The sequence below is a fragment of the Mesoplodon bidens genome, assembly GCF_964165515.1.
Source record: "Mesoplodon bidens genome assembly, contig: HAP1_SCAFFOLD_49, whole genome shotgun sequence".
NCBI classification, from domain to species: domain Eukaryota; kingdom Metazoa; phylum Chordata; class Mammalia; order Artiodactyla; family Ziphiidae; genus Mesoplodon; species Mesoplodon bidens.
Genome location: NW_027671810.1, coordinates 105922 through 130524, shown reverse-complemented (window position 1 = coordinate 130524; position 24603 = coordinate 105922). Strand labels below are relative to the sequence as shown.

Genomic DNA, 24603 nt, shown 5'->3' with positions numbered 1-24603 from the left:
TTCTCCTTTGATATTGGCTAGGTTATTCAGAGAGTCTGCATGGGTGGGACACAGCCGGAGAGCTGTATGATAACAATCTTCTGCTTCAGCAACACTGCCCTTCTCTTTGAGAGCGTTTCCTAGGTTGCAGTAAGCATCAGGGAAATGTGGTTGCAATTCAATAGCTCGCCTGTAGGTGTCTATTGCCAGATCCATCAGGCCTTGCTCATAGTATACACAAGCCAGGTTGCCATGTACCACTGCATGATTTGGACTCAAGCTTAGGGCACGAAGGTAAGCTGCCACAGCTCTGTCCAAAATCCGTGCCTCTTTGAAGACATTTCCTAAATTGATATAAGCATCCAGAAAATTGGGGTCAAGGGTGACAGCCTTTTCAAAGTGATGAATTGCAAGCCAAATCTCCCCTTGCGCATTGAAAACACAGCCAAGATTACTCCAAGCTACTGCAAAGTTCGGTTGTGTCTCAATTGTTTTCAAATAACATGCCTTGGCTTCTTCCAAGCCACCCAGGGCTTCGAGCAGGTTCCCAAGGTCACTGCGAACACAGTACAAATCAGGATTTTACTGAAGAGCAGAGACATAAGCTTGTACTGCCCCTTCCATGTCGCCTGCTGCTACCAATGCGGCTGCCAGGTTAATATAACCATCGATGAAATCTGGTTTGTGACGCAATGCATGCTGGTAATGCTCAGTTGCTTCCTGAAACTGCCCTCTTTCCTTGTACACATTCCCCAAATTCGAATAGGCTTCTGCCAGAAGAGGGTTCTGTTTAATTGCCAGAGTACTAAAGTGGGCAGATCTGTTCAGCCTTCGACACTGGAAGTGTATAGATGAAAGTAATAAAAGTACACCAGTATTGCCTGGCTCTTGTCTCCAGAGTTGCATGCAGTGTCTCTCAGCTGTCTCAAAATCTCCTGCCTGATATTCTCGATGTGCCAACTCAGCTAACCCTTGGAAGGAAAGCATACGTTTCGTCGGTTCTGTGCTGTCGGCCACATTGCCCACGTAAGACGCCATCTGGAGCTTCTGGAGAGAGTGAAAAAAAGGGGGTAATTGAGTCCCGCTGCCGCCACTACTGGCAAGAATGTTTCTAGAGGTAGCAAACACGAGCGCAGCAGCCGTACCACTGCTTTGGCAGGATTAAGCAGCGGCAACAGTTACAGGCACCGAACCTTAGGAACTCTGGTTGGCCATCTACCTCTCATGCTCTTGAAATCTTAATTCTTTTTTTTTATTAGTTTCTGCTTTATAACAGAGTGAATCAGCCATACATATACATCTGTTCCCACATCCCTTCCCTCATGCATCTCCCTCCCTCCCACCCTCCCCATCCCACCCCTCCAGGCGGTCACAAAGCACCGAGCTGATCTCCCTGTGCTCTGCGGCTGCTTCCCACTATCTATCTACCTTACGTTTGGTAGTGTATATATGTCCATGCCTCTCTTTCGCTTTGTCACAGCTTACCCTTCCCCCTCCCCATATCCTCAAGTCCATTCTCAAGTAGGTCTGTGTCTTTATTCCCGTTTTGCCCCTAGGTTCTTCATGACATTTTTTTTTTTAATTCCGTATATATGTGTTAGCATACGGTATTTGTCTTTCTCTTTCTGACTTACTTCACTCTGTATGACAGACTCTAGGTCTATCCACCTCATTACAAATAGCTCAGTTTCGTTTCTTTTTATGGCTGAGTAATATTCCATTGTATATACGTGCCACATCTTCTTTATCCATTCATCCGATGATGGACACTTAGGTTGTTTCCAGCTCCGGGCTATTGTGAATAGAGCTGCAATGAACATTTTGGTACAGGTCTCTTTTTGAATTATGGTTTTCTCAGGGTATATGCCTAGTAGTGGGATTGCTGGGTCATATGGTAGTTCTATTTGTAGTTTTTTAAGGAACCTCCATACTGTTCTCCATAGTGGCTGTACCAATTCACATTCCCACCAGCAGTGCAAGAGTGTTCCCTTTTCTCCACACCCTCTCCAGCATTTATTGTTTCTAGATTTCTTGATGATGGCCATTCTGACTGGTATGAGGTGATACCTCACTGTCATTTTGATTTGCATTTCTCTAATGCTTAATGATGTTGAGCATCTTTTCATGTGTTTGTTGGCCACCTGTATGTCTTCTTTGGAGAAATGTCTATTTAGGTCTCCCACCCATTTTTGGATTGGGTTGTTTGTCTTTTTGATATTGAGCTGAATGAGCTATTTGTATCTTTTGGAGATTAATCCCTTGTCAGTTGCTTTGTTTGCAAATATTTTCTCCCATGCTGAGGGTGTCTTTTCATTTTGTTTATGGTTTCCTTTGCTGTGCAAAAGCTTTGAAGTTTCATTAGGTCCCATTTGTTTATCTTTGTTTTTATTTCCATTTCTCTAGGAGGTGTGTCCAAAAGGATCTTGCTGTGATTTATGTCATAGAGTGTTCTACCTATGTTTTCCTCTAAGAGTTTGATAGTTTCTGGCCTTACATTTAAGTCTTTAATCCATTTTGAGCTTATTTTTGTGTATGGTGCTAGGGAATGATCTAATCTCATACTTTTACATGTCCCTGTCCAGTTTTCCCAGCACCACTTATTGAAGAGGATGTCCTTTCTCCACTGTACATTCCTGCCTCCTTTATCAAAGATAAGTTGGCCATATATGCATGGGTTTATCTCTGGGCTTTCTATCCTGATCCACTGATCTGTCTTTCTGTTTTTATGCCAGTACCAGACTGTCTTAATTACTGTAGCTTTGTAGTATAGTCTGAAGTCAGGGAGCCTGATTCCTCCAGCTCCGTTTTTCGTTCTCAAGATTGCTTTGGCTATTCGGGGCCTTTTGTTTTTCCAAACAAATTTTGAAATTTTTTGTTCTAGTTCTGTGAAAAATGCCAGTGGTAGTTTGATAGGGATTGCATTGAATCTGTACATTGCTTTGGGTAGTAGAGTCATTTTCACAATATTGATTCTTCCAATCCAGGAGCATGGTATATCTCTCCATCTATTTGTATCATCTTTAATTTCTTTCATCAGTGTCTTATAATTTTCTGCATACAGGTCTTTTGTCTCCTTAGGTAGGTTTATTCCTAGATATTTTATTCTTTTTGTTGCAATGGTAAATGGGAGTGTTTTCTTGATTTCATTTTCAGATTTTTCATCATTAGTGTACAGGAATGCCAGAGATTTCTGTACATTAATTTTGTATCCTGCTACTTTACCAAATTCATTGATTAGCTCTAGTAGTTTTTCGGTAGCATCTTTAGGATTCTCTATGTATAGTATCATGTCATCTGCAAACAGTGACAGCTTTACTTCTTCTTTTCCAATTTGGATTCCTTTTATTTCCTTTTCTTCTCTGATTGCTGTGGCTAAAACTTCCAAAACTATGTTGAATAAGAGTGGTGAGAGTGGGCAGCCTTGTCTCGTTCCTGATCTTAGTGGAAATGGTTTCAGTTTTTCACCATGGAGGACAATGTTGGCTGTGGGTTTGTCATATATGGCCTTTATTATGTTGAGAAAAGTTCCCTCTATGCCTACTTTCTGCAGGGTTTTTATCATAAATGGGTGTTGAATTTTGTCGAAAGCTTTCTCTGCATCTATTGAGATGATCATATGGTTTTTCTCCTTCCACTTGTTAATATGGTGTATCACATTGATTGATTTGCGTATATTGAAGAATCCTTGCATTCCTGGAATAAACCCCACTTGATCATGGTGTATGATCCTTTTAATGTGCTGTTGGATTCTGTTTGCTAGTATTTTGTTGAGGATTTTTGCATCTATGTTCATCAGTGATATTGGCCTGTAGTTTTCTTTCTTTGTGACATCCTTGCCTGGTTTTGGTATCAAGGTGATGTCGGCCTCGTAGAATGAGTTTGGGAGTGTTCCTCCCTCTGCTATATTTTGGAAGAGTTTGAGAAGGATAGCTGTTAGTTCTTCTCTAAATGTTTGATAGAATTCACCTGTGAAGCCATCTGGTCCTGGGCTTTTGTTTGTTGGAAGATTTTTAATCACAGTTTCAATTTCAGTGCTTGTGATTGGTCTATTCATATTTTCTATTTCTTCCTGAGTCAGTCTTGGCAGGTTGTGCATTTCTAAGAATTTGTCCATTTCTTCCAGGTTGTCCATTTTATTGGCATAGAGTTGCTTATAGTAATCTCTCATGATCTTCTGTATTTCTGCAGTGTCAGTTGTTACTTCTCCTTTTTCATTTCTAATTCTATTGATTTGAGTCTTCTCCCTTCTTTTCTTGATGAGTCTGGCTAATGGTTTGTCAATTTTGTTTATCTTCTCAAAGAACCAGCTTTTAGTTTGGTTGATCTTTGCTATCGTTTCCTTCATTTCTTTTTCATTTATTTCTGATCTGATCTTTATGATTTCTTTCCTTCTGCTAGCTTTGGGGGTTTTTTGTTCTTCTTTCTCTAATTGCTTTAGGTGCAGGGTCAGGTTGTTTACTCGAAATGCTTCCTGTTCTTAAGGTGGGATTGTATTGCTATAAACTTCCCCCTTAGAACTGCTTTTGCTGCATCCCATAGGTTTTGGGTCGTCGTGTCTCCATTGTCATTTGTTTCTAGGTATTTTTTAATTTCCTCTTTGATTTCTTCAGTGATCACTTCGTTATTGAGTAGTGTATTGTTTAGCCTCCATGTGTTTGTATTTTTTACATATCTTTTCCTGTAATTGATGTCTAGTCTCATACCATTGTGGTCGGAAAAGATACTTGATACAATTTCAATTTTCTTAAATTTACCAAGGCTTGATTTGTGACCCAAGATATGATCTATCCTGGAGAATGTTCCATGAGCACTTGAGAAAAATGTGTATTCTGTTGTTTTTGGATGGAATGTCCCATAAATATCAACTAAGTCCATCTTGTTTAATGTATCATTTAAAGCTTGTGTTTCCTTATTTATTTTCATTTTGTATGATCTGTCCATTGGTGAAAGTGGGGTGTTAAAGTCCTCTACTATGATTGTGTTACTGTCGATTTCCCCTTTTATGGCTGTTAGTATTTGCCTTATGTATTGAGGTGCTCCTATGTTGGGTGCATAAATATTTACAATTGTTATATCTTCTTCTTGGATTGATCCCTTTATCGTTATGTAGTGTCCTTCTTTGTCTCTTCTAATAGTCTTTATTTTAAAGTCTATTTTGTCTGATATAAGAATTGCTACTCCAGCTTTCTTTTGATTTCCATTTGCATGGAATATCTTTTTTCCATCCCCTTACTTTGAATCTGTATGTGTCTCTAGGTCTGAAGTGGGTCTCTTGTAGACAGCATATATATGGGTCTTGTTTTTGTATCCATTCAGCCACTCTGTGTCTTTTGGTGGGAGCATTTAGTCCATTTACATTTAAGGTAATTATTGATATGTATGTTCCTATTCCCATTTCCTTAATTGCTTTGGGTTCGTTATTGTAGGTATATTCCTTCTGTTGTGTTTCTTGCCTAGAGAAGTTCCTTTAGCATTTGTTGTAAAGCTGGTTTGGTGGTGCTGAACTCTCTCAGCTTTTGCTTGTCTGTAAACGTTTTAATTTCTCCATCAAATCTGAATGAGATCCTTGCTGGGTAGAGTAATCTTGGTTGCAGGTTCCTCTCCTTCATCACTTTAATTATGTCCTGCCACTCCCTTCTGGCTTGTAGAGTTTCTGCTGAGAGATCAGCTGTTAACCTGATGGGGATTCCCTTGTGTGTTATTTGTTGTTTTTGCCTTGCTGCTTTTAATATGATTTCTTTGTGTTTAATTTTTGACAGTTTGATTAATATGTGTCTTGGTGTATTTCTCCTTGGATTTATTCTGTATGGGACTCTCTGTGCCTCCTGGACTTGATTAACTATTTCTTTTCCCATATTGGGGAAGTTTTCAACTATAATCTCTTCAAATATTTTCTCAGCCCCTTTCTTTTTCTCTTCTTCTGCTGGAACCCCTATAATTTGAATGTTGGTGCGTTTAATGTTGTCCCAGAGGTCTCTGAGACTGTCCTCTGTTCTTTTCATTCTTTTTTCTTTATTTTGGTCTGCATCAGTTATTTCCACTATTTTATCTTCCACCTCACTTATCCGTTCTTCTGCCTCAGTTATTCTGCTATTGATCCCATCTAGAGTATTTTTCATTTCATTTATTGTGTTTTTAATCGATGCTTGATTCATCTTTAGTTCTTCTAGGTCCTTGTTAACTGTTTCTTGCATTTTGTCTATTCTATTTCCAAGATTATGGATCTTGGAAATAGAATCTTGGATCAGCTTTACTATCATTATTCTGAATTCTTTTTCAGGTAGACTGCCTATTACCTCTTCATTTGTTAGGTCTGGTAGGTGTTTATCTTGCTCCTTCACCTGCTGTTTTTCTGTCTTCTCATTTTGCTTATGTTACTGTGTTTGGGGTCTCCTTTTTGCAGGCTGCAGATTCGTAGTTCCCGTTGTTTTTGGTGTCTGACCCCAGTGGCTAAGGTTGTTTCAGTAGGTTGTTTAGGCTTCCTGGTGGGGGGTACTAATGCCTGTGCTCTGGTGGTTGAGGCTCGATCTTGTCTTTCTGGTGGACAGGTCCACATCTGGTGGTGTGTTTTGGGGTGCCTATGGCCTTATTATGTTTTTAGGTAGCCTCTCTGCTAATGGGTGGGGTTGTGTTCCTGCCTTGCTAGTTGCTTGGCATAGGGTGACCCGCACTGTAGTTTGCTGGTCGTGGACTGAAGCTGGGTGCTGGTGTTGGGATGGAGATCTCTGGGAGATTTTCGCTGCTTGATATTATGTGGAGCCGGGAGGTCTCTTGTGGACCCGTGTCCTGAAGTTGGCTCTCCCACTTCAGAGGCACAGCGCTGGCTCCTGGCTGCAGCACCAAGAGCCTTTCATCCACCCGGCTCAGAATAACAGGGAGAAAAAGTAGAAAGAAAGAATTAGTAGAAGAAAGAAAGAGAGAGGGAAAGAAAGGAAGAAGGGAAGAAAGGAAGGAAGGAAGGAAGAAAGAAAGAAAGGAGGGAGGGAGGGAGGAAGGATGGAAAGAAAGAAGGAAAGAAAGGAGGGAGGGAGGGAGGAAGGAAAGGAAGAAAGACAGGAGGGAGGGAGGGAGGAAGGAAAGAAAAAGAAAGTGGAAAGAAGAAGGGTGGGAGGGAGGGAGGGAGGAAAGAAAAAGAAAGAAGGAAAGGAGGAGCGGAAGGAGGGAGGGAGGAAGGGAAGGTAGGAAAAAAAGAAAGAGCAGGTAAAGTAAAATAGAATAAAGTATGAAATATAGTAGCGTTATTAAAATTAGAAAGTAATTATTGAAAAAAAACAAAAAAACAAAAAAACGGACCGATAGAACCCTGGGACATATGGTGGAAGCAAAGCTATACAGAGAGAATCTTACACAGAAGAATACACATACACATTCACAAAAAGAGAGCAGGGGGAAAAATCAAAAACCTTGCTCTCCAAGTCCACCTCCTCAATTTGGGATAATTCGTTGTAAAAAGAGGAAAAGGGCGAGAAGTCTGAAATCTTGCTCTCTAAGTCCACCTCCTTAATTTGGAATAATTCGTTGTAAAAAGAGGAAAAGGGGGGAAAGTCTTAAATCTTGTCCTCAAAGTCCACTTCCTCAATTTGGGATGATTCGCTGTCCATTCATGCACTCCACAGACGCAGGGCCCATCAAATGGACCGTGGAGCTTTAATCCGCTGCCTCCGAGGCTGCACAGAGAGATTTCCCTGTCTCTGCTCTCACAGCTCCCATGTCTCAGCCTTGGACCTGGCCCCGCCTCTGCGCGTAGGTCGCCGGAGGGCGTCCGTTCTTCGCTCAGACAGGACGGGTTTAAAGGAGCCGCTGATTCGGGGGCTCTGTCTCACTCAGGCAGAGGTGAGGGAGGGGCGCGCAGTGTGGGGCGGGCCTGCGGCGGCAGAGGCCGGCGTGACGTTGCAGCAGCCCGTGGCGCTCCGTGCGCTTTCCCGGGAAAGCCGTCCCCGGGTCTCGGGACCCCGGCAGTGGCAGGGTGCACAGGCCCCCTGGAAGGCGGGGCGGACAGTGACCCGCGCTCGCACACAGGCCCCGCGGCGGCGGCGGCGGGCGGCGGTGGGCGGCGGCGGGCGGCGGCGGCCGACGCCTGTGTCCGAGGTCCACGCCTTACCCGCGGCTCGCGCCTGACTCCGGCGCTTCCCCAAGCAGCCCTCTTAATGCCCTCTCCTCGCGCACCAGGAAACAAAAGGGAAAAATGTCTCTTGCCTCTTCAGCAGCTCCAGACCCTTTCCCCGGACTCCCTCCGGGCTAGCCGTGGTGCACTATCCCCTTCAGGCTCTCTTCCTGCCGCCAGCCCCAGTCCTCTCCCTGCGCTCCGACTCGAAATCTTAATTCTTAACCCTGCCCTCTTCCACCATTTTTCTCCTAATCAGGGAATAAAAATTACCTATCCATTTGCCTTAGAAGAAATCAAAAGTCAGTAGTCCAAACACTTTTTAAAATATTGTTTTCTGTCCAGTTGGAAATGAAGTACATGATTGACTTTTCTTCATCATTCATATAGTCAACGTGGAAAACATTAGGGCCATGAATTTCAATACAGTAAGATGAGAAAATTTTAAATTGGCCTTCCCAAACCACTAATAAGTAACCGATGTTGTATATAATGCTAAAATCTTAGAGACTGAGTTTGATATTTTAAAAGTTCTGAAAACATTAGCTAATTTCTCCTCATCAAATTTCTCATGACTCAAACCTGAGTATTACTTTTTAAAAGATAAATTTATTTATTTTTATTTATTTATTTTTATTTTGGCTGCATTGGGTCTTCAGTGCTGTGTGCAGGCTTTCTCTAGTTGCGGTGAGCGGGGGCTACTCTTTGTTGTGGTGCCGGGGCTTCTCATCACAGTAGCTTCTATTGTTGTTCCACAACTCTATGGGTTCCTTCTTAGGTCCTACGAAGAACCCTAGAAATTAGTTCATGTAATTATATGTTTTTGCAAAATTGCCAAAAGTGAGATATTTTAACTTCCATCAGGTAAGACCAGCGTCTATTTCTTTGCCAATTTTTCTTCTATCATAGTCCGCTATGTTGGATCATATTGGATTGGTCACAGGCTTTTTTGAAATCCGGCTAAGGAGATGTTTTAAGTGAGGCTATTATGTGATTTTCAGACACCACCATATGTAATTGACTATATAATATCCCATTACAGGAATAACTTCCAGTACTCTTACTGACTACTCTACTGACTTAACTAGCACAAGACACAGAAGCGTAAGGACAAAAACCACCTTACAATATAGCCATGTCTTGCACTTCACAGCTCTCAAAGCATGTGCATTTGAAGAAGAAAAAAAGAACTGAAAAGTATAAAACCACAAGTTATTCTGCGGAAAATTATTTCAATCATCAGGCATGTGAAAGATAAGTCAAAGATCCAGGTTTCTTCAATGCTTAGTCAAAACGGAAATTTCCTTCTGTCAAGAATATACTCCAGGGCTTCCCTGGTGGTGCAGTGGTTGAGAGTCTGCCTGCCAATGCAGGGGACACGGGTTCGTGCCCTGGTCCAGGAAGATCCCAAATGCTGCATAGTGGCTAGGCCCGTGAGCCATGGCCACTGATCCTGCATGTCCGGAGCCTGTGCCCCGCAACGGGGAGAGGCCACAACAGTGAGAGGCCAGCATACTGCAAAAAAAAAAACACAACACCAATATACTCCAGGGGCTTCCCGGATGGCACAGTGGTTAGGAAGCCACCTGCCAATGCAGGGGACACGGGTTTGAGCCCTGGTCCGGGAAGATCCCACATGCCACGGAGCAACTAAGACCGTGTGCCACAACTATGGAGCCTGCTCTCTAGAGCCCGTGAGCCACAACTACTAAGACTATGAGCCACAACTACTGAAGCTTGCGTGCCTAGAGCCCGTGCTCTGCAACAAGAGAAGCCACCGCAGTAAGAAGCCTGCACACCACAACAAAGAGTATCCCCCAGTCGCTGCAACTAGAGGAAGCCTGCGCACAGCAACGAAGACACAACACAGTCAAAAATAAATAAATAAATAAATAAATAAAAGAATATACCCCATCAATAATGTGTGTAATGGAATGGTGTGAATGAGTATTTTATCAGAATTCCTGTAATGCACAATCCTATAGCAGTACTGAAATCAGTAATGCATTTATAATAGTAAATATTTATGAGGAAGTAATCCATAGAGGTTTTCTCAAAGTTAACAATGAAAATTGATGTGACATTATCAATAATAAATTGTGACGCTGAAATAAACTTTTCTAAACTATTAATAACTAAAAGCAAACTCTAATCAACCATGTTAAAAGAAATCTATGTCTATAAACTACAAAGTTTATTTCTCAAAATTTTATTTCTAAAACACATAAACTGTCATATGAGGAGGCAGTTAAAGAATATATAGCTACAAGAGTTGGGAAAAAGTCTTATAGAGACACATCTGGCAGTAGTTAATTTTCAAATGTCATTTTTCTAGATTTTGTGACACCTATAGTATTGATATTTGAAAGCATTTAAAAAATTGTAATTTGAAGATTTGCTATTTCCAGGTAGAGTAAAATATTTTGAAGCAAAACAACATTTCCACTGAGAAAAATTAAAAAAGCCAAATAAAATAGTCAGCATTCAATCAAAAAGTTCTAGACATACCAAGAGATAGAATCATATGACTAAAATTCTAAGAAAGGAACAGATAATACAACAATATTTATATAAGATATTGTGTATCTTTATCAGGAAAAGTCTTTATCAAGAAAAGACTTTAAAATCATCAGAATTAATATTATATTTTATTTATTTGTATATTTTATTTATATATTTATATAAAGGACTTAAAGATAAAGCCCTAGTTAAGGCAGTGACAAAAGCAGTAGCAGTGGGAGTGAAAAGAAATGGTTATATTCAAGGATATTTTGTCAGTAAAAGTCCAAGATCAAATGTCTGACTGCATACATGGGATGGATAGACGGAGTGGGAAAAATCAAAGTTAACTATAGAGGTTCTAGTGAAGATGGGGTTGCCATCACCCAACCCAAGGGGTTGCGATCATCCCCAAGGTCTAGGAGACTCAAGGGAAGGTTGTGGTCGAGGAAAAGTGAATTGCTGGGAAAATAAGACTCCCAGTCTCTCCATCTCCTTATACTAGTTTTTTTTTTTAACATCTTTATTGGAGTATAATTGCTTTACAATGGTGTGTTAGTTTCTGCTTTATAACAAAGTAAATCAGTTATACATATACATATGTCCCCATATCTCTTCCCTCTTGCATCTCCCTCCCTTCCACCCTCCCTATCTCACCCCTCTAGGTGGTCACAAAGCACCCAGCTGATCTCCCTGTGCTCTGCGGCTGCTTCCCACTAGCTATCTATTCCTTATACCAGTTTTGTTTTTCTGCTCATATACGTAGCAGCATTTCATTCAAGGGGAAAGTCATTGATCTGACTGGTCAAATTAAAAACCATAGTTCAAGGCACATTTACAGTGGTTAGTTCCTCCACAATTTAGAAAGTAACGTTCACAATTTCCCTCTTCCTACACCGCAGAACACATTGGCCATTCCTCCAAAGTCTCCACTCCATAGAGTGGACCAGAGATGACGTTAGCCCAGAACTGAGAGCTTGGCATGAGATGGTGTCAACCCCACCTAGAGCTCTGGCATAAGTTATGACCCAACCCAGTTCTACAGAGAGCTCTGCATGGAATCTTGTCTCAGCCATAATAATGTGATTCTGTTTTTCATTTGGTTGTCTTCTTTGCTTAACTTTCCCTGGCCACTCTGACAAACAAAATTTCAGGCAATCCTGGGCCACTCACTAACTTTATTCCATCTAATGTTATCCAGATTCCCAAGAAAATTACTAACAATAAAGGGGGAAATTTGGAACATGGTGAGTTTTACGTGCCTGAAATATACAGGTAACTGAATCCAGTTAAGTAGCAAATTATTTGGATCTCAAATATGCCAGTAGAAGAGCAGACTAAGCTCAATTTAATGTACTCTTACTGGAGACACATGTAAATTCTGGGTCAATTTTGAAAAAGTTAAAAGCACATAGCTGAGATTAAAAGAAAGAAAGGAACACCTGCATGTTTCAGAAAGTAACAGAGAAATTAAATCCAGAGAAATAAGAGCAGACTGATGTCTATGGGTTCCGTTCCTTAGTATAGGCCTTATGTAAATAGGGGCTGGAGCTAGAAATCTAACATTACCTTGAGGCCAGGAATTTAGACCCAGGATGGAACAATATTGAGAAGTTAGTACAGATATCCTACAGAAATTTCATGAGGAACTGCTTAGTCCATTAAGAGGGCCAAGGGAGGTGGTGAGGAAGATGGGTATCTCTTGAAAACCTTCAGGTACAGAAAACATCAACACCTCTGAAAAGTAGGCCTTCCCAGAGTTGTGATGGCCAGGTTGTCACTAACCTGTAAGGCCCTGTAGGAATCAGAAAATGCAAGGAGAGTAATTCAAAGAAAAACAGATGCAGGATGGGTGTGGCAATAAATCCTAGGACCCTATCAGAAACAAAATTAAAACCACTCTAGAGGGAAATTTTAACAAACCAGGGCAGAGAGTATCCTAACCAGAATAGAATAATAATTCTGAGGAACTTACTTTACTTATTTAAGTAATATTCAATGCATTTCCATGGCCAGGCCCTTTTGAAGAATTCTAAAACATATACAAACAATTCATTGACATCTTATATATCCCACCATCCAGAGCAAAATTCACTTAAGAACTGTACTGGTGGAAATTGGGCAGCACTATGGAGAAAATAAAATGTGTTTACCATCAAAAAACATGAAGGTAAGAAAGCTAATGTCTAATTTTTTTAATTATCCTGTGGTTTCTTGAAATCTTTTGAAACCCAAAATAGAGAAACCTAGGAGGAAATGAAGATTTAAATATTTAGAGATTTATCAACTCATCTATAAAAGCTTTATTAATCTCTTCTTTTAATAACATTCCTGAGAGGTATAAATGTGTCCAGTGATAGGGTTGAATAAGCCTGAGAGAATTTCAATTGTTTACTATTCTTGGTCAGCTCTTAAGACCTTTCAGGAGCATCTTGATTTTCATGGCCTCATCCAACAAAAGCAGGATATTTTACAGAAAGTCCTGGGCCACTTTTTGGCTTGCTTTTGTGTTTATGTTTTTGGTTTTTTCACATCAGGCGGTACATTAGGCTACCTATTGCATACTCCCTCATTCATGCACGCATTCATTCCAACAATATTTACTGAGTTGAGACATTTAATTAACACTCAATAAATGATGTTTAGATGAATGAATGCGCTTTCTATCAAAGTAAGTGTAAGTACTGAGAAAAATTACAGAATGTATGATCCCAGCCCCACAAAAGCTTATAACTGTGTTGAGGATATAAAAGATGCTGATGAAATAACTAATATATCATATTGGACAGTTTCTAAGTTCAAAAATGAGTTTTTATAAATAATCAGAGCCTAAGGAGGACAAAGAAGGGACAGTTCATTATGGGTTGAATCTATCAATAAATGTACATTTCAGATGAGATTTGAGATTGACCTCAAAGAAGAGGACTTAGATATATGAACAGAGAACAAAAAAGGCATGGTGATAGCATGTGCATAGATAGAGTGGCCAATATTTATGTTCTTCATTAAAGATAGTTAGAGATAACCCAAATGTAACTGTTTCCATGGGTCCATTCTCAGTATCCAAAGAAAACGGCAAATCCTATCTTAGTAAAACTAATGAAAAACACAGTCTTTAACAAAGAGATTGTGAAGGAAAGGGGGAGAGAAAGGCTTGCATCCCACACCACACAACAAAACTTATTATTTGTTTAATTTTCTCCCTCTGAAAATTTCCTCTCCCTCTCTCTGTACGTCTCTCTTCTCCCACATCTGGCCACACTCTACCAGCCATCTTTCCAGATCTTTCCAGAACTCTCCATCCTAGTTTCATTAGGCCACAATTTAAACATCTCACAGGTCTCCAGGATGCATCCACATCACTTCTTCCACAAAGACAAACAAAGGACACTTCTCAGGATCACGTTTCTTTGAAGGAAGAGGTCATGAGGGTGATTATAAATAATATAAGGTGGAGAGCAGTGACTTAAAATACCATTTTTCAGCTTAGAATGTGAATACAGGGAACTTTGGGAAACTAGAAAATCTAGAAAGGATTCACTGATAATTATTTATGTTCAATGAATAAAATAAGATGTAATAATACGGCTAAACTCGGACAGATTCACTTTTTCAAAAGTTGCTTTCACACACCTTCACTATTGGGATGTTTGATAAACACACCTTTCCGTCTTTACTTTCTTCTTTCTTTGCAGATACTGGCACCAAACTTTCAAACAATAAGAACCTTCCCATAAGTCCCTTGCCAGGCAAGAATAAGGTATAACAATCCAAACAAATTTTTGAAGAAGATAACTGGTTGAAAGCACAGGAAAAGAGCTGGGTTTCTCTTATTCAACAGTCACATAATGAGTAATGTGCGAATTGGTTTAAAAAGTCTCTCTGCATGAGGGGCTAAGGTTAAGATTAGAACTTCTGAGGCCAGAAGAGCAAAACGACTACAACAATCCACATATTTTCAAGAGCTGCCCTTTGGATGTGAGGGATTGATTTTTCCCACTATTTTTTCAGCAACCCAACTGGTGTCTTTATTAAACGACATAAGAGAATACAGTGTGGCCAAGAAGGCTTAGATTTCCTTAGCCCCAAGACAGATATTCTCCAGTGACTGTCCACCCACATGAAAAAGAGATTTACAAGAGGAAACTGGATACAACTGAGTGTACTTTAATTTTACCTGAATTATTTATTTTGTTTACAATTCTCCGCTGAAGTGCCTACACTAATATATTTTTAAGAACATTTCCTTAAGTTGAAATATTCATTCAGTATATTCATTTACTATAATTTAGAAAAGCCAAATGATTTAGGCAAATTCATTTCTATATTGCCACAGCAGTGTACTGTGAACTAAATGACACCTGGCAGTTCTTTACTCAGATACTAACTCAATTAGAAGGCAGAACAAGGATACCTACCAATTCAGGGAGGGAAAGGTCACTTAGCCTCTGTAGCTGTCTTAGGTCTCTTATCATCACAGTAACAAATTGAAGACTAAAGACCATATGATCATCTCAATAGATGAAGAAAAAGCTTTTGAAAAAAATTCAATATCCATTCATGGTAAAAACTCTCCAGAAAGTGGGCATAGAGGGAACATACCTCAACATAATAAAGGCCATATATGACAAGCTCATAGCTAACATACTCAATGGTGAAAAGCTGAAAGCATTTCCCCTAAGATCAGGAACAAGACAAGGATGCCCACTCTCACCACTTTTATTGAAGGTAGTTTTGGAAGTCCTAGCCACAGCAATCAGACAAGAAAAGTAAAAAAATAAAAGGACTCCAAAATGGAAAGGAAAAAATAAAACTGTCACTGTTTGCAGATGGCAGGATACATAGAAAATCTGAAAGACACTATCAAAAAATTATCAGAGCTCAAAAATGAACTTGGTAAATTTGCAGCATACAAAATTTATATATAGAAATCTATTGTATTTCTATACACTAACAGTGAACTATCAGAAAGAGAAATTAAGGAAACAATCCCATTTACAATCACGTAAAAAAGAATAAAATACAGAAGAATAAATCTGCCTAAGGAGGTAAAAGACCTGTACCCAGGGAACTATACGACACTGATACAAGAAATTAAAGATGACACAAACAGCTGGAAAGATATACCATGGTCACGGATTGGAAGAATTAATATTGTTAAAATGACCATCATACCCAAGGAAATCTACGGATTCAATGCAGTCTGTATCAACATATCAAGGGCATTTTCCACAGACCTAGAACAAATAATTTTAAACTTTGTATGGAAACACAAAAGATCCTGAATAGTTAAAACAGTCTTGAGAAAGAAGAACACAACTGGAGGAATCATGCTCCCTGGCTTCAGACTGTGCTACAAACCTACAGTAATCAAAAGAGTATGGTGCTGGCACAAAAACATCGATCACTGGAACAGAATAGAGAGCCCAGAAAGAAACCCATGCACTTATGGTCAATGAATCTATGACAAAGGAGGCAAGAATATGCAATGGAGAAATGTCTGGGCTTCCTTAGGGATGGTTTCATCAATTAATTTGTTTTCTTAAATGGACCATACTTTTCCATGTCTTTGTATACCTTGTGATTTTTTTGGTTGAAAATTTGTCTTTCAAATATTATAATGTGGTATCTATGGAAATCAGATTCTCCCACTTTCCCAGGGTTTCCTGGGCTTTTGATTGTTCAAGGCTGTAGTAGTCTGTTTAGGGACCTTTCCAAACTATCTTTGCAATGACTGTTTTCCTTATCGTATGTACGCACTGAAGTCTCTGTTCCTTTAGTTCATGTTTAGCTAATGTTTTGACAGAGATTTCCTTGAATTCCTGCACCTAAAACAAACAAAAATAAATATACACAAGCACATCCACATGCACACTCAAAACCACACACCTCTGCCCATTGTGCAGATTGCTGGATCACTCCTTCAACATTTAGCTGACCTGCATTGAGTTCAGGGCTCAGCCCATGGTCAAAGCTTAGAGACTCCTCTGGTGTTTTCAGAACATGCATCTTATCTTGAGTATGCATGTGGCTTTCTTAGTTTCTCCAGACACATGTGTACTTTTTGTAGGTTCTAATTTCCCAAAGAATCTCCCCCAACTTTGGCTCCTGCATCTTCTGTGGTCTACTGTATTTCAATGCACAGTCTTCTGCCCCAGCCATCTGTGCTTTGTTAGCTCACCTTGCACTTTTTTTGAGCAATGACCGCTGCTTTTCTAGACTGTGTTCCAAGTTAGCTAAGGCAGAGATAAGCATCTTGTGTCAGTCCTTCAGGTAGCTCCCAGACAGGTTAGAACAGATACACATAATAATCTGACAGTACGGTCTCTTCTGCTCCCTCCTGAAGCAGGATTGAGGGTCCCATACTAGGAATGGTCTGCTGCTACTTTAAGACTATCACTGCATTAAGACTCCACCACTTTAAGAACATCACTACACTAACAGTGGATGGGGCAAGGGCAAGTAAAAATGCCACAAAGCTTTCCTGCCATTTTCAAATTGCCTCTTCCCTGGTTCAGTATGTGTTTGGTTGCTATAAATCTTTGGCTGATTTCAGGACTAAGAGAAACCAAAAGAAACCCACAGTAAGAAACAGTACAATCAAACTCTCAGAAGCCAAAAGACAGAAAGAATCTTTTCTCCCAAAGGAGAAAGAAAAAAGAAATTTGTTACAAAGCAGGGATCCTCAAAAAGATTAGAGCTAATTTCCTATATGAAACCACGGAAGCAAGAGGCCAGACATATTTAAAGTGCTGAAAGAAAAACATTGTCCACCAAGAATTCTATATTTGGCCAAACTGGTTTCAAAACTTAGGGAGAAATTAACGCATTCCCAGATGAACAAAGGTTGAGGGCGTTTGTTTTACAACTTCCTACCACTGCCCTAGGAGAAATGCTAAATTGAACCTTCAGGTTGAAATGAAAGGACACTAGACAGCAACTCGAAGGTGTAGAAAGAAATAGAAATCTCCAGTAAAGATAAATACATGGGCAAATACTAAAGTCAGTATTGTGTTATTGGCTTGTAACTCTACTTTTTATTTCTTACATGACTGAAAAAACAAATGCATAAAATAATCATAAATTCATGTTATTGGGCTCACAAAGTATAAAGGTGTAATTTGTGACAACAATAATGTAAAGAGGAGGAATGGAACTGTAGAGGAACAGAGTTTCTGTGTGCTACTGAAGTTGGTTTCAATTGAAATTATATTGTTTTAACTTTAGAATGGTAAATGTAATCTTCTTGAGAACCACAAAGAAAATATCAATAGACTATATGCAAAAAGAAATGAAAAGGGAATCAAGGGTTCACCACAAGAAAATCGGCTAAGCACAGAAGTCAGTAATGGAGTAAATGAGGGGCAAAGAATGCATAAGACATACAGAAAACAAGCAGGAAACAGACAGAATTAAGTTCTTCCTCATCAGTAATTTTTGAAAAATTAAGTGGATTAAGCTCTCCAATAAAAAGATAAGCATTGGCAGAATGGACTTTAAAAACAACCATAATCCAAGTATATGCTGTCCGCAAAAAACTCACTTGATTGCAAAAGACACAAGTTGCTTGAAAGCTAAAGCATAGCATAAAATATCCCAAGCAAATAGTAACAAAAAAGAAAGAGAGAGAGAAAAAGAAAGGAAGGAAGGAAGGAAGGAAGGAAGGAAGGAAGGAAGGAAGATAGATCTGGGATGGCTATGTTAATATCACACAAAAAAAACTTTAAATCAAAAACTATCACAAGAGGAAAAGGAGGCCACTATAAGTTGATAGCAAGTTCAATCTATCAAGAAGATATAACAACTATAAACATATATGTACCAAACAACCCCCAAATATGGAAAGCAAACATTGACAGAATTGAAGGAAGAAATAGATAGTTCTAAAATAATAGTTGGAGATCAATACCTTGCTTTCAATAATGGATAACACATCTAGACAGAAGATCAGTAGAGAGGTAGGGGGACTGAATAACACATTTAACCAACTAAACCTAACAGCCATATATAGATCACTCCACTCAACAACAGCAGAATACACATTTTTCTCAAGTACACATGGAACATTCTCCAGGAGAGACCATATGTTAGGCCACAATACAAGTACCAATACATTTTTAAGAAATTGAAATCATACAAAGTATCTTGTTTAACCACAGTGAAATGAAGGTAGAAATCAATAACAGAACCATTGATAGCCATTTCCCAACATGCCTGCCACACATGATATAAAGCAATGAAGGGAAAACCATAATTTACCATTTAGAAAAGTGGGAAAGAGGACATACCATTGACACAGAGTGTGTGTTGTTTCCCGTTGTCAGGGATAGAAATAAATTAGCATCATTTATTCATTAGTGTGTTAATTTCTTGGTCAATCATTGGGCAGCCAGTGTTTCTGCCACATGGGAAGATTACCTATACTCAGTGTTGAGTGGAGCCAACCTTGAAAGGGACATTTTAAAGGATTATACTGTGATGGGCTTCGCAGTACCCTTCCTCGTATGCCAGTATTTAGGCTGGGGTATTTCCATGGAGTGTGTACAATCGTAGGCCCCAGTTCACCAGAATTTAGTTTGACTCGTTTTGTTAATACATTCCCTCAGTACTTTGTCTTTTGTATCCTTTTGCATTTACTTCATTCTTTATTATCACTGCAAAACAACTTTGTTTCCTGTTCAGATGCCAAAAAGTGGATATCAATACCTCCTGAGTTTTACACATCACAGATCAGTTTTGGATATCAGGGACAGAGACAACAGCTATTTCCAATGAGTTTGAGACATACTTTGAACATGTGATTAACATGTTGAGTGTTGAAATGTGTGTCGAGCTCATTATACTTGCTCTAAAAGGTTTCAAACTGCAAAGATTTAAAAATCTTTATCTTTGAATAGTTTTCCTGTGCTGTCCCTTTGTGTCAGACTGTTAATGTGCAGTCTGGCACCTTAAAATAATGTGGCTTTGTAACCAATTATTTACATGTTGTTTTATCCACAGAGAATCTTTTTTGAAAAATAAAGTTATTTATTATTTATTTTTGGCTGTGTTGGGTCTTTGTTGCTGCACACAGGCTGTCTCTAGTTGGGGCGAGCGGGGACTACTCTTCGTTGTGGTGTGCGGGCTCCTCATTGCTGTGGCTTCTCTTGTTGTGGAGCACGGGCTCTAGGTGCTGGGGCTTCAGTAGTTGTGGCACGTGGGCTTCAGTAGTTGTGGCTCATGAGCCCTAGAGCACAGGCTCAGTAGTTGTGGCGCACTGGCTTAGTTGCTCTGCGGCATGTGGGATCTTCCCAGACAAGGGCTCGAACCCATGTCCCCTGCACTGGCAGGCGGATTCCCAACCACTGTGCCACCAGGGAAGTCCCCACACAGAGAATATTAAGGGCAAAACATACAACTCGATTAACTACACTTCCTCCTGTTCACATTTCCCTCATCTTTTCTTCATCTTCTGTCTATGTATCCTTGACCCTGTTTATATTAAGTGCTTTTACCATTATATTTGATTGTCTGTATTCTGATGAGTTACCACAATGATTTATGAGACACGGTAGGATATAAATGCATTCAAGTAATATATATATATATATATATGTATATATATATATATATATATGTGTGTGTGTGTGTGTGTGTAGTTTGCTTGAGTGCAGTGTTTTTTGTTTTCTGTACTGAATTCATTAGCATGGGTCAGTATAAAATTTAGCATAGGTCAATATGTAATTTGTAAACTAATAAAGTCTTAAAAGTGAGGAAATAAGTCTTTTAAATTTAATTATTTATTGTAAAGAGCAGAATAGCATACATAAACAGGTGCCTAATGAAAACTTGTATTCTAATTTGAAACTCTCATGAAGACCTATTTTTTTGTTCTTCTAATGGTATGATAGTAGGCCATTTGGTTATTTTTATTTTTATGGCTTTAACTTTAGAACAATTAAATATTCATAAATTTTAAAAAGTATTTTTCTTTATTTGATGGGGGTGGGATACTGGAGAAATGAAAGGTCAAACACCTACTGAGGAATCCATACTTGTCTATATAGTGTGTACTTTTATTTCAATAAGTGATTTAAAATTCCTAAAAGGATGCTATAATAAGTTATTATGCCATTTTACAGACTGAATTAAGTGAATTTCTGGGAGGTATGAAATTTGCCTAAGGCTATTCAGCTGCCAAGTGGTAGAAGTGAGAATTAAATCCAGGTATACCTATCACCAAAGTTTCTGCTCATCTCTTTACATCATCCACTTTTAATAGCCAATGCTTTCCTGCTTACAAATATGACTGAGGTTTCCAGACAGTCAACATTGCTTTTTAATCAGATAGAAAAATGACTGTTGCTTCTCTAAAGACATATTCCTTTTCCATTAAGTGACTTTAGTTGTTCAAATAATACTTCCAGACAGTAGTAATCATACAGTTGGAGACTAAGAACAGAACTCAGGGATGTGTCTAGCAGTCAGTAAAGACCAACTGGGCTCACTGATGATACTTACGGTCATTTCCTCTAGACTAACATAATCTTATTAATAAGACCCTAATAATTCATAGTACTGCCCTTGCCTGATTGTTCATCTCCCTCTATCACTCTCTCTTTCCCCAGATTATTATTATTTTTGATAATTTTTGGTGAATTAAATTCAGGGATTAGTATTCAGGAGTGCTAGTCACAAAAGCAGAGAAACTTAGCTCACACCAAAGGAAGAAAATAGAGAAAAAGTATAAATTATATGAATACACACATATCACACATGTACCAACTATATGTTGCACTTCTCCAAAATCTATTCGGTATCTGCACATTTATTGTATATTAACAGTAAGACTAGAAATGAGTGTAACGCTCTGTTTACAAGATACAGACCCAAATATGGAAATTACTGGCAATGAGAATGGGGAAGAAAGGCTACAACAACGAATGTAGATGATATTTTTGTTTCTTAGCTATGATGCCAAATATTGAACTTTCAACTTGAGACAAGGAGGCCATAAAAAGTTGTATTCGTTTCCTAGAGGTGCCATGACAAAGTACCGGAGACTGGGGAGGTTAAACAACAGAAATTTACTCATTCACAGTTGTAGAGGCTAGAAATCTGAGATAAGGTGTCAACAGGATTGATTTCTTCTGAGGTATCTCTTCTTGGTTTGTAGATGCCATGTTTTCCTTTTGTCTTCACATGGTCTTCTCTCTGTTCATGTCTGTGTCCTAATATTTTCTTTTTATAAGGACACCAGTCATATTGAATTAGAGCCCACCCATTTGACCTCATTTGACTTCAGTTACCTATTTCAGGGCCTTATCTCCAAATACAGTCATATTACGAGGTATTGGGGGTTAAGACTTCCACATACTAACTTGAGCAGGACACAGTTCAGGTGATAATAGAAGATAAGAGTAATTTAAGCAAGTAAGTAACTATTGTTTACAGTGAGTTGCTTTAAGGATACGAATTTACTCAAGAAAAACAAGAAGAAATTACATAACACTGTGTGTTATACAAAGATATTAAATTAATCATCATAACCTCCTGTGAGATGGGCATTAAATTAGACTAAGCAAGAGTAAGCAACTTATCCAGAATTGTATAGTTGGTACCTTCCAGAATTTAAACCAGGTATTTTTCCAGTTCCATTCTACCTTATATATTCATTTCATTATTTGAAATGAATTTTGAGTCTTCATTTTGCTTAGTTTCTGAAGTTATATGGGGATAGAATGGAGTTGGATATTTTCAGTGACATTCACACATGGGGAAGGAAATTGAGTCCAGAAGCTTCAGCAATGTTTCCATGGAGAACGCTAACAACAGAACCAGAAACACCGTTATCCTTTTGGTTCAGTGATCTTTCCTAAAGCACTACAAGAATCAATTTTAAGAAGCCCAATGTTTTCCAAACTTTCACCAATGGGCTCTCTAGGGTCCTCTAACAATATCTAAGAGACTAACTACTTTCACATTCCAAGCCACTTAAGACAAGGGGTTCTGATTTTTCTCTGTGAGGAAATCAAGTGACAATCATAGCTGGTAATTTAGGATAGTTTCTTCAGGGCCCAGGCAAAACCTAATACACAAGTAATAATCATTGTTAAGTGCATCTTTGACAAGGATTCATCAAGTATCAAAGAGGTCTATAAATTGGGAGAAATTATGATCAAAGACAAACATAGACCACAGATATTTAATTAATGCTCAATTATTTATGAGTTTAATTTTGGTTAACCTCATTTTCCTTCTTCTAGACAAAGAGACCAGAATACTTACCTTCCAAAACAAGATTTATTGTGTTCCTTTAATTCAAAGCATACAGTGACTTCTACATTCACTCCACCAAGTTTTGCTAGGAGAGAAAAGGAGACATTATATTCTGTCTTGAATTTCATATGCCATCATACTTCACTTAGCTCATCCTACTGGAAGCACTTTGACGGCAGATTCTACAGTCTTGTCTTACATCCTCTACGGAATCAAGCCAAGGGATTCACACATAGTTACAGCTGGAAAAACGTTTGTTCTGGGTTGACACTTTTAGCCTTTACCACCAAGACTTTATCACCAAGATCTATCTTTACAGTCTCTAAACAGGAGACCTTCTTGCCTTCCATTTTCATAATGACAAGGAAGGTAAAGGGAAGAACTGAGAAGTACCCAAAGTCAGCTAGCAGCCAGCACAGATAAATCATCTGTGGAGATATTGTTTCTTTCAAAAGATATAAACATAAGAGGAAGTCCTAGTGTTTGAAACAATTGTGCATAATAAAATTCCATGAAAACCTAGAAATCCAGATGCAGATCAGTAACATATTGGCTAAATAAGCTATTATGTTCATGCAATGGACAAGTGTACAGACATTAAGAAGAAGGAGATACTCATTTCTATGAGATTCTCTTTTCACTGAACTCAACAGTGCTGCAAAAACAATGTTACATAATACTTTTTCTTTAACATTATATCAGGCATCCTCATCTTGTCCTGCATTTATTGCCAGTGTTACTAAAGTTTATCATTTACCTCTTTCTCTTGTAGACATATAATTTCTTCTTATTTTGGAAGGATTCATCAATCCCTATTTTACTCTTTCTTTCAAATTACAAATGAATATTGAATTTTATAAACTATCTTTTGGGGGATATTTCAAGTGATTGTATAGTTTTGCTCTCCTTGGACCTTGTTATATGGTAAATTATATTTTGTTATTTTATATATGCTATTTATTATATGTCATATTATGTTTACTAATTACATTTATTACATTATAATTACATTATAATTAAGGTAGCATTTATTTTAGATAGACAAAACAACCAGTGGAATAGGAAGCATCTTAAAATTAGATGCAAGAGCATAGGGGAATTGAGATTAAAATAAAATTCACATTTTGGATCACTAGCAAAAATTATTCAACAGAAGTGGGAAAATATGGCTATCATTACTAAATTCTAGATACAGCAACTAGTTAAAAGTTAAAAAAATAATGAAACTGTAAAAGTATCAGAAACCTGGGAGACATGAAATAAAGTATTCATGAGGAATACCTTTCTAAGATACAAAGAAAAAAGGATACATTTAATTATATAAGAATTAAAATTTGCCTCATGGCAAAATGCACTACAAAGGTCAGAAAACAAGCAAAAGAAATTGGGAAATATATCAAGAAATGGATATGATTTCTTTACAACTTTTGAGAGAAGCACATGTTTCTTTTTCCTTTAACCTGTTATGTGGGTATTAATCTATAATGTAAGTGCATGGTTCCTTTCCTTTAACCTGGAATGTGAGATTTAATCTATATGGTAAGTGCATGGTTCCTTTCCTTTCATCTGTAATGTGAGTGTCAACATGCGGCACTGTTTCCAAGCACAGACTGTGGATGTTCCTGTACTGGTCCCATCACTGACCATCCACAAAAACTTACAAATGTTGCTTCACTTTCCTGGGGGTTAGAGTCTTAGCTAAGAAATGGAAGCAAAATAGAACTTTCCCCCAGGGATGATAGAAGGTTTAAAGGAGTAAATAT

General features: G+C 38.6%; 1 protein-coding gene across 2 annotated transcripts; it reads right to left on the bottom strand.

Annotated features, from left to right (window-relative positions):
* Window positions 1–226: 226 nt before the first annotated feature.
* LOC308611013 (UDP-N-acetylglucosamine--peptide N-acetylglucosaminyltransferase 110 kDa subunit-like) lies at window positions 227–22924 on the bottom strand. Of its 2 annotated transcripts, none has more exons than XM_081259965.1 (2): window positions 22850–22924; window positions 227–1026 (listed from the first exon to the last, which is right to left on the bottom strand). In XM_081259965.1, exon 2 carries the CDS (start codon window positions 1015–1017, stop codon window positions 562–564), a length of 456 nt encoding a protein of 151 aa, XP_081116091.1. In that variant the 5' UTR covers window positions 1018–1026; window positions 22850–22924; the 3' UTR covers window positions 227–561. The 2 variants fall into 2 exon arrangements, 1 of the variants encoding a protein (XP_081116091.1); XR_014014745.1 differs by lacking the exon at window positions 227–1026 and adding an exon at window positions 22216–22386 and having other exon boundaries at window positions 22850–22904.
* Window positions 22925–24603: the final 1679 nt, after the last annotated feature.